Source organism: Oryctolagus cuniculus, chromosome 2 (genome assembly GCF_051225735.1).
Source record: "Oryctolagus cuniculus isolate XC-2025 breed Fujian yellow rabbit chromosome 2, ASM5122573v1, whole genome shotgun sequence".
In the NCBI taxonomy this organism is placed as follows: Eukaryota; Metazoa; Chordata; class Mammalia; order Lagomorpha; family Leporidae; genus Oryctolagus; species Oryctolagus cuniculus.
In genome coordinates, this window is record NC_142868.1 from 165,517,714 (window position 1) to 165,531,385 (window position 13,672).

The 13,672-nt window shown below is 40.7% G+C and overlaps 1 protein-coding gene across 8 annotated transcripts in view; it reads right to left on the reverse strand.

The window, feature by feature from the left end:
- EML4 (EMAP like 4) overlaps positions 1–13,672 on the reverse strand; it is a 179,691-nt gene that overhangs the window by 53,905 nt on the left and 112,114 nt on the right. For 7 of the 8 annotated variants that reach the window (XR_016229419.1, XM_008254479.5, XM_008254478.5 and 4 more), the window contains one exon: positions 164–287. Coding sequence is in view for 7 of the 8 variants with exons in the window: in XM_008254479.5 (XP_008252701.1) it covers positions 164–287 (124 nt within the window). In the remaining variant the exon portion in view is untranslated. Of the gene's footprint in view, positions 1–163; positions 288–13,146; positions 13,229–13,672 lie in introns of those variants that run through there. The other variant, XM_051839302.3, reaches the window with a different exon arrangement.

The following is a 13,672-nucleotide window of genomic DNA, read 5'->3' on the forward strand; positions in this document are numbered from 1 at the left end:
TACATAAAAATGTGCAAAAGGATCAGAGATGATGTATCCTTTTTAATTTCTCAAGTGGTTATATTTACACAATATAAAGACAATTTTGATTGATTAGGGAAACTAGTTATTCTTAAATCAGAGACAAAGCAAACAAATCTGCTGTCCTGGTAGAGAAGGATACGCCCACTCCAGTTTGAGCTTCTCAGGAGGCAGTTCTGTTCTGATGTCATCATAGTTGTCAATATCAGAAGGAATGAACATTGTAATTGGCCGACCCCGCATAAACATTTTAATATATTCTCCTTCTGTTGAAACACAAGAAAAATATTAAGTCACATGTATTCCTGTATTATCACAATAGGTGGATAATGTGATACAAAAACAGCTACTTAGTTTTATTCTCACAATATATATTTCTGTTAAACATTACACAGCATACTGAAAACAAAGTGATATTAACAAAGGCCTAGTCAAACACACTGTAAGGGAAAAAAGCACTAGCCATTTCCTTAAATGAGAAAAGCCACTTATAATTAATAATAATTTATCTAATTTGACATATTTCTACAAGAAGGCCAGAAAGCTGAGGTAGAAAATACTAAAGAGAGTAATTTGGTGATGGACTTTTTTTAATTCTTGAAAAGAAGAAAGAAATTATTTGGACAGACAACAACCATGTCCACCACACTTGATCAACCTACTAGTATTTTACTAACACATAAAAAAACATGATCTTACATACTAAAAGGATTTTACACAAAAAAAGAAACAACAGAGGGAAAAGGCAACCTACAGAGTAGGAGAAAATGTTTGAGAAATTACATCACACCTGTAAGGATGGCTAGTATCAAAAAATAAGCATTGATGAGTACATAGAGAAGTTGGAGCCCTTCTACTCTGCTGGTAGGAATGCAAAATGGTGCAAATACTACAGAAACCAGAATGTAGGTTTTTTTCAGAAAAAATTAAAAAGAAAACTACAGCATGAACCAGCAACTCCACTAGTAGGTATTTCCGAAAAATAATTGAAATCAGGGTCTTGAAGAGACATTAGCACTCCCATGTTCACAGCAGCATTACCCGTAACAGCCAAGATATGGGAACAACCTAAAGATCCACTGACAGATGAATGGATAAAGATACATATATACATTGGAATGAAACTGTTTTCAAAAAGGAATTCTACAATATATAACTACACAGATAAACTGTCAGTCATATAAAGATAAAAAATATTGCATGGTCTATGTGAAGTACCTAAAATGGCCAAATTCACAGAATCAAAGTGTAATGGTGGTGAGGGACTAACAGGAGAGAGAAATGAGGAGTTCTCAATGACTAGCATAATAAAGTTTGGGCAAGACAAAAGGTCATGAGGTCTGCTATGCAACATTGCATCTTTGGTCTACAACAATTTATTGGACCCATGAAAAATTTAACACGGCAGATCTCAGACTTAATGTTCTTATCAAAATAAAAGACAAATCTAGACTCAAACCAGTATTTATAATCCTTTACAAAAGGAAATAATATTTCATGTCATTAAACAAAATAGGATATGTTCTTATTCCTTCAAAAGTAGGAGACACTGGAAGATACTGTGGCACAGAGGATTAAGCTGCTGCCTGTGAGGCTGGCATTCCATCTGAATGATGGTTCAAGTCCCAGCTGCTTGGCTTCTGATCCAGCTCCCTGCTAATGTGCCTGGAAAAGCAGTGGAAGATAGCCCAAGTGCTTGGGCCCCTGCCATCCATGTAGGAGACCTGGATGGAGTTCCTGGCTCCTGGCTTTGACCTGGACCAATCCCGGCCCTTGCGGCCATTTGGGGAATGAATTAGTGGATGGAGATTTCTCATTTGCTCCCTCTGCCTTTCAAAACAAATTTAAAACTCTTAAAAAAAAAAAAAAAAGTAAAAAAAGTCAGAAAACAAACAGAGGCAACCCTGCCCTTAGTATTCAGAGTACCTACATATAGGTAGGTTTAATAAACATTGACGGTGACTGTGAAATGGTTACAAAATACCCTAAAAGGAAAAAAAAGGGACTGAGCATAAAAGCATAGGAAATAGCTAGCACTTGCTAACCTAGTAAACAGCATTAGAACCATACTAAAAATTCAATCACCAACCAGAAGCTATTACCATCTTACTATCTCTAATGACTTAGGCTACCTACAGAGATAACTACATGGTAATGAAGTAATATACATTAACACAAATCATGAAAAAAAAAAAGGAAATATAAATTACTTGCTGAATGTCAGCAAGTATTTCTTTGGAGTCAAATTAAAAACTTGTGCTTGGAGGCTGGCACACCACCTGCACCAGCACTATGTGGCAGAGTGGACAAAGCTATCTCTTGCAATGCAGTCAGCTCATATGGGTATCGGTTCATGTCCCAGCTGCTCACTTTCAATTCAGCTCCCTGCTAATGGCCAGGGAAAAACAGTAGAGGATGGCGCTAGTACTTGGGTCACTGATATCCATGCAAGATACCTGGAAGAAGCTCCTGGTTCCTGGCTTTGGCTTTGCCCAGCCCTGGTTGTTATGGCCATTTGGGGAGGGAACCAGTGGATGGAAGAGTTTTCTCCTTCTCTCTCCCTCTCTCTATCTGCTTTCGAATGAATAGATCTTTAAATTTTTTTTTTTTAATTGTACTTGCTATGGGAAGTTCAAGCTCTTTTTATTATACCTGACAGTGTGCTCACCCTCAGGGTTTGATCTAAGAACAGACTAAACCTCCCACACCATGGCTAACACCACATGATATCTGTCTGTATCACTTCTGAATCCAAGAGTGGGCTCTGCTTCCTGATGATTTTTAGCACAGCTGGACTTTGCTGATAACTTAATGACTACCAGCTGCAGATATCCTTCCTGCAATCATCCTTACCCACATCATCTTGTCCCTTTCCATATAGTTCATTCTTATAGGTGTTGATTTATTATATAATTTTTCCCTCTAGCATTTTATCATAAGTATTTTAAGGAAGATATCCTGTCCTTTTTAATTTCTCACACATTCTTTTATCAGAGGCACCATAAATGCTTTCTCAATGAAAAATAAAACATTTAATAGATGCTTCTATTCCCACTCAGAACGGAAAATATATATAACAAAGGAAAACAATTAGCTGTAATATGCAACAAAACAAATGCAATGACAGCTCAGAATACCGTGTTAATTCACTTTTCAACCATCAAGCACACAATCAAATGGGAAAGTAAAGAGCTATCTAGTGCTTACTAACTTTCCCCATACAAAATGAAAATGGCAATGTGCACAAGGATGAAGATGCTTTCTCTGCCTGTCAAGCTGGCAGTATCCACACTAGAGTTAGAGACTAAAAAAGTAATTCTTCCAACAATTCCTGGCACTGAGAGGCAGCACATTTTAGCAGAAAACAAAAGACTGCAGTTTACTTTCTTTAAAAAAAAAATTCTGTAGGATACCATTGATACAACTGCTAGTTCATTTCTTTGTATAGACATAGTGTTAGAACTGAAAGAAATCTTAAGAGTTCACTTAATCTAACTTCCTACAATCACAGAAAGGGAAATCAAGTAAAACGAATTTTTAGACTGTGTTCTAAAATTTTATTATTTAAAATTTTGGAAATATTCACTCTAAATCTATATAAGTATAAAATACATACCAGAATTTTGACAAGTTAATATGAAAGATGTAAAATACCTCAATAAGTTTTTATATGGATCACACATCAAAATAATACCTTGACTATATCACTGTAAATAATTATTAAACTTAATTTCACTTTTTTAATTTCTAAAAATGTACTACATGACTTTATATTACATATGTGTTATACATTGTATTTCTGCTGGACAGTGCTGTTCAGGCAGTAGTGAGGTCCCCAGGCTGGTTTGCAGAACACAAGTGACCTGATGGTATAGCTTACTTAAAATCCGAATAATACTGGTTGCTGTCTGGATGCCAATATCTGGAAATCAGGGAATGTAGTGTAGGACAAGGATGTTTCAGCTTTATTGTCTTTGGGAAGAATCAATGTTTACACAACATTTGAAACACTTGATATTGAATTATCTGTGTTGTGCCCAGTTTCCTCAGGTTTTGCTTTCCTGCCTTAGTATTTCCTTTACACTGTGCAAGCCCTCAAACTGCAAAATGCTCATCCTATTTCCTAATCGACAACCTCACTGTTTTGAAAATGCTATCTCAGGTATTCTGAGAAGGGCAGTAAGCCTGAAATGATCCATATTTTTATGTGTAAATACTGGTTACTAAAGGTGTTTAATTATTTACAAGGTGCTTATCAAAATTTATTAATCTTTCACAAATCGTAAAAAGTGATCTCCACTCCAGTATCAGTTCCGTTCCTGTTTTCACGGTTAGCTCCGTCTCTGGATTCAACATTTTGGCAAGAGCAGAGTATTGGAGATCTGGCTTTCGACTGCAGTCATTTGTGTTAGGGGTACTACTTGTACAGAGCCTTCTGAATAGTTAGAATGCTTATGACTTGGCTGGCGCCACGGCTCACTAGGGTAATCCCCCGCCTGCGGTGCCGGCACCCCAGGTTCTAGTCCCGGTTGGGATGCCAGATTCTGTCCCACTTCCTCCTCTTCCAGTCCAGCTCTCTGCTGTGGCCCAGGAAGGCAGTGGAGGATGGCCCAAGTGCTCGGGCCCTGCACCCGCATGGGAGACCAGGAGGAAGCACCTGGCTCCTGGTTTCGGATCAGCATAGCGTGCCGGCCGTAGCAGCCATTGGAGGGGTGAACCAATGGAAGGAAGACCTTTCTCTCTGTCTCTCTCTCTAACTCTGCCTGTCAAAAAACAAAAACAAAAACAAAAACAAACAAAAAAAACGAATGCTTATGACTCAAAGTATCTTTCTCCCCAAAAGTTGCCACTTTAGTTCATTCTTATTGGTATTTTATAATCTTCAGAATGAAACAGCCTCCCTCAAACTGAATTTTGAGATTTTTATTTAACTAAAATGTTGCAGAGTATGATGCTACTAAATTCCTGCAAATACATAATTACAAAGAATTTGTAGTTTCAGCCTTTTCTCTGATACATTCAGTTTTATTCTACAACCTCAGAATTAAAGAACAGAAGATAATCAAGAACCTAGAAATACTACAATTTTATAGTAGAAAGTAACAAAGACCATTTTTGAAAGGATAAATTCTTCTCAAATAGCTCTTTCATTTAGGGCTGGCACTGTAGTGCAGCAGGGAAAGCCATTGCCTTCAGCACTGGCATCCCATATGGGCACCGGTTCAAATCCTGGCTGCTCCACTTTTTTTAAAAACTTTTATTTAATAAATATAAATTTCAAAAGTACAACTTTTGGATTATAACAGTTTTACCCCCATAACCACCCTCCCAGCTGCAAACCATCCCATCTCCTACTCCCTCTCCCATTTCATTCTTTTTTATTTTATTTATTTATTTTGAAGACAGAGTAGATAGTGAGAGAGAGAGACAAAGAGAAAGGTCTTCCTTTGCCATTGGTTCACACTCCAATGGCCGCCGCGGCCAGCGCACTGCAACCAGTGCACCGCGCTGATCCGATGGCAGGAGCCAGGTGCTTCTCCTGGTCTCCCATGGGGTGCAGGGCCCAAGCACTTGGGCCATCCTCCACTGCACTCCCGGGCCACAGCAGAGAGCTGGCCTGGAAGAGGGGGCAACCAGGACAGAATCCGGTGCCCCGACCGGGACTAGAACCTGGTGTGCTGGCGCCGCAAGGTAGAGGATTAGCCTAGTGAGCTGCGGCGCCGGCCCCCATCTCATTCTTAAGATTCATTTTTAATTATCTTTATATACAGAAGATCAACTTAGTATATACTAAGTAAAGATTTCAACAGTTTGCACCCACACAGGCACACAAAGTATAAAGTACTGTTTGAATACTAATTTTACCGTTAATTTGCGTAGTACAACATAATAAGGACAGAGATCCTACATGGGACGTGCACAGTGGTTCCCGTTGTTGATTTAATAACTGACACTCTTATTTATGACGTCAGTGATCACCCGAGGCTCTTGTCATGAGCTGCCAAGGCTAGGGAAGCCTTTTGAGTTCAAAAACTCTGACCTTATTTAAACAACGCCATAATCAAAGTAGAAGTTCTCTCCTTCCTTCAGAGAAAGGTACCTACTTCTTTGATGGCCCATTCTTTACATTGGCATCTCACTCACAGAGATCTTTCATTTAGGTCATTTTTTTTGCCACAGTGTCTTGGCTTTCCATGCCTGAGAAACTCCCCTTTTAGCCAGATCTGAATGTCTTAAGGGCTGATTCCAAGGCCATAGTGCTGTTTAGGGCATTTGCCATTCTATGAGTCTGCTGTGTATCCCGCTTCCCATGTTGGATTGTTCTCTCCTTTTTAATTCTATCAGTTATTATTAGCAGACACTGGTCTTATTTATGTGATCCCTTTGACACTTAATCCTATCTTTATGATCAATTATGAACTTAAATTGATCACTTTAACTAGTAAGATGGCATTTGTACATGCCAACTTAATGGAATTTGGAATCCCATGGCACGTTTCTAGCTCTACCATTAGGGTTAACTCTGGGTGGGCTGCTCCACTTCTGATTCTGCTCTCTGCTAATGCACCTGGGACAGCAGTGAAAGATGGACCAAGTACTTGGGCCCCTGCACCCATGTGGGAGACCCAGAAGAGGCTCCTGGGTTCATCCTGTCCCAGCATCAGCCACTGCAATCATTTGGGGAGTGAACCAGCCAATAGAAGATCTCTCTCTTTCTCTAACTCTACCTTTCAAAGAAATAAATCTTAAAAAACAAAACAAAAAAAAAAACAAAAAAAACAACCTTGTATACAAAATTCAAGAGCTTGAATTTTAATGCTTTATCTTTTAAAAAACAAAAACAAAAAACCCTGAGTCAAATAAAGCAAAAACTGAAGATGAAATAAATCTGAGTGGTCAGTATATGGGAACTAACTGTATTATTTGCAAACATTTTAAGAAAGATGAAAATATTTCACAATCTTTAGCTGGTTCAGAAGGCATTATTAAAGGAAATGAGAAATGGATCATTTTTGGTAAAACTGTTCCTCAGAGAACCAATTATGAATACAATTCAGGGAAGTGGTATTAGAGTTACTATGTTTTTCCTTGCAATGTTGGTATATGACATTAACAAGCTGTAACCTTTTTCTGCTAACCCTAATCACAAATTTCAATTTCTTTTCAAAGTGCTTGTGGAAAACAGTAACAACTGATAGAGTTTGCAATATAACATGAAGTCTAAGTGCCACAATGGGATAAAATGGATTTTTCGTTTTTTAAATTTATTTTTCTTTTATTTACTTATTTATTTGACAGGTAGAGTTATAGACAGTGAGAGAGAGACAGAGAGAAAGGTCTCCCTCCATTCGTTCACTTCCCAAATGGCCACTACGGCCGGAACTGCAGCGATCCGAAGCCAGGAACCAGGAGCCTCTTCCCGGTCTCCCATGCGGGTGCAGGGACCCTAGCACTTGGGCCATCCTCCACTGCCTTCCCAGGCCACAGCAGAGAGCTGGAGTGGAAGAGGAGCAACTGGGACTAGAACCGGCACCCACACTGGATGCTGGCGCCGCAGGTGGAGGATGAACCAAGTGAGCGAGGGCACCAGCTCAACAGGATGGATTTTTAACTAAGAGAACATCTCTGTTAACGGACACAGTTGAAAAACAGAATTGGAAAAGGCGGAGTGGGCACTGTGGCACAGAGGGTGTTAAGCTGTTGATTGGTATGCCAACATTCCATATTTGAGCACCTAGGATCAAGTCCTGCCTCCAATCCAGCATCTAATTAATATATCTGCAAGACAGAAGATCATGGCCCAAGAACTTGGGTTCCTGTCTCTGATGTAGGAGATCCAGATGTAATCCCTGGCTTCTGGTTCAGGCCTGGCTCAGCCCTGGCTGCTGCATGCATCTGGGGAGTGAACTAACAGATGGAAGATCTCGCTCTCCATATATTACTGTTAGATAGATAGATATAGATTTTTATTTTAAAAAAAGTGTTCTAGTTCAGATTTCGCTTAAAATCATTTATGTCTATGGTTGTGAAATGCACTATTTGTTGGGGCCAGCACTGTGGCTCACTTGGTTAATCCTCCGCCTGCGCGCCGGTACTCTGGGTTCTAGTCCTGGTTGGGGCGCCAGGTTCTAGTCCCGGTTGCTCCTCTTCCAGTCTAGCTCTCTGCTGTGGCCCGGGAGGGCAGTGGAGGATGGCCCAAGAGCTTGGTCCCCTGCACCCACATGGAAGACCAGGAGGAAGCACCTGGCTCCTGGCTTTGGATCGGCACAGCACGCTGGCCGTACTGGCCATTTGGAGGGTGAACCAACAGAAGGAAGACCTTTCTCTTTGTCTCTCTCTCTCTCTGTAACTCTACCTGTCAAATACATACATACATACACTATTTGCAAATGGCCTTAAGCACAATATAATAAATAAGCAAGACTAGATGTGCTCTTATGAAAAGTCATATTTGCCATGGGCAGAGAAAGCATGTGGGGCTTTTTTCTTAGCTGAAACTAAGGAAAGAGGATGTCAAGAACACATATTCTCGGAAGTTGGGATGGTTTCTATTAAAAAAATATTGGACATCTCTTACACATATTTTAATCTGGCATACTGCTCCCAATCACAACATCAAGAAATCACGTTCTGGCTTCTTGGGGACTTAAAAAAAAATTCTCTAACAGGGAAACTACCTCCTTTTTGGGGGCTCCTTTTAAACTACAGAGAATACTTGGACAAAACCCAGGCACAGGGATCCAAGTTATGTTTATATAACTATTAAAACAGGTCAGTATCTAAATTTTAGAACTAAGTACATATATCCTTTAGAAATACAGTATTTGGTTTCCTTTCCTGCTTATACTAAACAGACTTAAAACTAGCACCCCTCTCTGAATTCTGGATACAATCTCAGTAGCAAGAATCTATCCAATTGGGCCTGGCACTGTGGCGTAGCACGTAAAGCTGCCACCTGCAGTGCCGGTATACTTCATGGTTGCCAGTTTGAGTCCCAGCTGCTCCACTTCCAATCCAACTTTGCTATGGCCTGGGAAAGCAGTCGAAAATGTCCCAAGTGCCTGGGACCTTTCACACATGTGGGAGACCTGGAGGAAGCACCTGGCTTCTGGTTTTGGATCAGTACAGCTCCGGCCCTTGCGGCCATCTGGGAAATGAACCAGTGGATGCAAGATCTCTCTCTTTCTCTGCCTCTGCCTTTCTGTAACTCTGCCTTTCAAATGAATAAATAAATAAATCTTAAAAAAAAAAAAAAAAAAAAAGAATCTATCCAAAGTTCAATTAAGGGCTTCTGACTTTTTGGTGGTCTCAAACTGCACATTCCCCCCCCCCCACCCTTTTTTTTTAAGATTTATTTATTATGAAAAGGAGAGTGAGTGAGTGAGTGAGAGAGAGAGAGAGAGAGAGGTCTTCCATCCATTGGTTCACTCTCCAGATGGCCGCAACAGCTGGAGCTGTGCCAATCCAAAGCCAGGAGCTTCTTCCAGATCTCCCACGCAGGTACAGGTGCCTAAAGACTTGGGTCATCTTCTACAGCAGGTGGCGGCTTTACCCACTACACCACAGTGCCAGCCCCCAAATTCTCTTTCAGTGGTGACATAATATACAGTGTCAGAAGGACAATGTTATTCTAAGTCCTTATATGTAAAGTTTAGCTATTCTTTCAGGTATAATGCACAGTTTACATGGGTATGACCAGGTTTTAGGACACATAGACAAAGCAAGAATGCTGTTTCCCTACCCAATACCAGCAGCAGCCAGGGAACCAGGAACCAGGAACTCCAAATGGGTCTCGCACATGGGTGGCAGGAACAAAGTTCTCAGACCAACATCTGTTGCCTTCCAGGTGCATTAGTAGGAAGTTTAAATTTTAGAATTAAGTACATATCCTCCTCCCATTTCATAAATGAGTTTACATAATTTAAGTTATTTGAGCATGAGGCCAGCACTGTGGCGAGTAGGCTAAGCCTCAGTCTGTGGTGCTGATATCCCATATGGGTGCCAATTCATGTCTTGTTTGCCTTTCTTCTGATCCAGCTCTCTGCTATGGCCTGAGAAAGCAATAGAAGATGGCCCAAGTACCTGGGCCTTGCACCAGCACGGGAGACCTGAAAGAAGCTCCTGGCTCCTGGCTTTCTATTGGCCCAGCTTTGGCCACGATGGCCATTTGGGGAGTGAACAGTAGACGGAAGACCTTTCTGTCTGTCTCTCCCTCTCTCTGTCTAAACTTTATCCCTCAAATAAATAAAATCTTCAAAAAAATTTTTGAGCAACCATTTGGCTACAACAAATTGCCAAAAGATTTTGAGACCATATGTATTTTAAGATGACTTTTAACATACCCTTCATTTGAAGCCATTTTTATTTAGTTTGTTTTGAGAGGCAGAGAGATTGAGTAACAGATGCAGGAGGCCCAACCCACTGGTTCACTTCCCAAATGACAGCAATGGCCATGGCTGGGCCCGGCTGAAGCTGGAAACCTAATGGGGGTGGAGGAGAGTGTTCTTCTATCAGCTGGTTCAATCTCCCAAATGTCTCCAACAACCAGAGGTGGGCCACATTGATGCTGAGAACCCAAGTATTTGGGCCATCATCTGTTGTCTTCTCGGGTGCATTAACAGAAAGCTGGATCAGAAGCAAGCAGCCAGCACTCTGATAAAAGCACCAGCGCTCTCATATGGGGTGCAGGCATCTCAAGAAGCAGTTTAACCTGCTAAACCACAATACCTTCCCTAAATGTGTGGGCATCTTAACCAGTAGGCCAAACACCCACCAGTGAAGCCATTTTTCTGATGGGTCTCTAGTAAGAAATAGTCAATTAATTCTCAATTTTGTAAGGTATTATAACTGTACTTCATCTTAGTACATCTGTACAGTTAGGACATTACCACACTGATAGTTGAGCAAAAATCAATCTAATCCTAGAGCAGTGAGGCTGCACTATAAGAGGAAGTAAGAGAAGGACTTGGTGATTTATGAGTTCCCTTTTCCTCCAATAAGAAGATTTGTTTTTTGTTGGGGTCTCACTCATTCAGGTTCTTCACATGAACAACTAATTATGTGCTAATTTCAAATAGCATTAAGTTTAAGATCCAGTAATCCCCACCACTGGATTAATACGCAAAGGAAATGAAGTCTGTATGTCAAAGAGGTATCTTCTCTCTTGGGTATGTTGCAGCACTACTCATAAAAGCCAAGATTTGGGCCTGCGCCGCGGCTCACTAGGCTAATCCTCCGCCTTGTGGTGCCGGCACACCGGGTTCTAGTCCCGGTCGGGGCGCCGGATTCTATCCCGGTTGCCCCTCTTCCAGGCCAGCTCTCTGCTGTGGCCCGGGAGTGCAGTGGAGGATGGCCCAGGTGCTTGGGCCCTGCACCCCATGGGAGACCAGGAAAAGCACCTGGCTCCTGGCTCCTGCCATCGGATCAGCGCGGTGCGCCGGCCGCAGCGTGCCGGCCGCGGCGGCCATTGGAGGGTGAACCAACGGCAAAGGAAAACCTTTCTCTCTGTCTCTCTCTCACTGTCCACTCTGCCTGTCAAAAAAAAAAAAAAAAAAAAAAAAAAAAGCCAAGATTTGGAATCAACCTAAGGGTTTGTCAATGGATGAACTGGAGAAAAAAAAAAAAAAAAAAAAGCCAAGATTTGGAATCAACCTAAGGGTTTGTCAACGGATGAACTGATATAAAAGATGCAGAATATATACAAAACGGAACACTATATAGCTGTTAAAGAGGAAACCTCGCCATTTGTGACAATATGGATGAACCTGAATGACATCGAGTGAAATAAGCCAGGTACAAAAGACAAATACTTCTCACTTAATATTTGCAATCTAAAAAAGTTCATCTCCTAGAAGCAGAGAGGAGAACGGTGGTTACCAGGATCTAGGGTGGTTAGTGGGGAAGGGAGTTCAGGAGATGTTGGTCAAGGGACAGAAAAATCACAGTTGGATACAAAGAACAGGTACAAGAGATCAATTGTAGAGAAGGCTGATTAATGACGATACACCGTATTCTTTTTTTTTTTTTTTTTGACAGGCAGAGTTATAGACAGAGAGAGAGAGAGAGAGAGAGAGAGGGAGAGAGGGAGAGAGGAAAGGAGAGAGAAAGGTCTTCTTTCTGTTGGTTCACTCCCCTAATGGCTGCCACGGCCGGCATTGCACCGATCCAAAGCCAGGAGCCAGGTGCCTCCCCCTGGTCTCCCATGCGGGTGCAGGAGCCCAAACATTTGGGCCAACCTCCACTGCCCTCCCGGGCCACAGCAGAGAGCTGGACTGGAAGAGCAGCAACCGGGACTAGAACCTGGCGCCCATACGGGATGCCGGCGACGCAGACGGATGATTAACCAAGTGAGCTATGGTGCCGGCCCTGATACACTGAATTCTTGATAAATTCTAAGGATGTGAATGTTAAGTGTTCTCAGAACAAAAATAGGAACTATGTGAGCTATTATATTTGTTAATTAGCTCGATTTCATTATCTTGCAATGTATATGTACTTTACAACATTATACTAGACATGATAAACACACATTATTTCATCTGTCAATCTGAAAAATACACAGAATTAGTTTGAGATGCTACAAGAATGATTTAAGATAATTTAAGCCTGTAAAGACAGTAACATATAAAAGTTTGAGAACATTTCTACTCTGGAAATAATGAGAAGATATAGCACTTATTTTCCTTATTTAAAAAATAGATTTTATAACCACTGTAAGGACGAGGAATTTAACAGTTATACTTATCGTACAACAAAACTTGTCACTTTTCTAACAATAAATAGTCCAACAGGAAAATTTATTTAATTTTAACTTGAGTTGCTAGCACTACTTCTCTGTTGTGACTGAAGCAGAACTGAGCTGAATAAGGAAAGAGTAAGACAAGTGAATTAGGCTCCAGGAAATAGATTAAGATTCAGGTCACAAAGGCCCTTTTAGTTGAGTAACTTGTCTTCTTCCCCCAACTAGCCTCAGCAGACTGCCCTATATACATCCTTATCAACTTCCTACAGCATTCAAGCAGTTTCCTGCCTTCCGCCTAAGTGTGCAGCTTTACAGCTTTTCTCCTATTCTGCTATACCTGGAGGACACAGGCCTGTTAGGTAGTTTTCTCTGTTACCACTCACCTAAATGTACCAACTGTAAATAGGCTTCTTTCCAAATCAAAGCACATGGCTTGGAACAATTCAGTTGTCATTGTCATAAAAGAGCTAAAGAAATTAATAAATCATATTTTAAAAAACTGTCCCAAAATGACAGAATAGCTAAAATATAAAAAAGTGTTGTGAATATACCATGCAAAATGAGTATCAAATTTTTAAGACAGATCTACAATTTATAGCAAATGAAGAATATGTATCTCATGGTTATCTTTTCATCTTACTCTAAACATGTGAATGCAAATCCTGCCAGAAAATACATATTAATAATTAAAATTCATTTGGTACTATGTACCAGGCACTGTGTTAAAACACTTTATTATTGCCTTTACTTTTTTATAATAACCTTTTCAGGGCTTAATGTTATTTCAAAAGCAGGTGAGGAAACAAAGACTTAGGGAGGTGAAGTAAGCTACATAAGGTCACCATCGATAAAGCAGAGTGAAACCAGTTATTATGTTTAAACATCTACATCATGTTGCTTGCTAAGTAT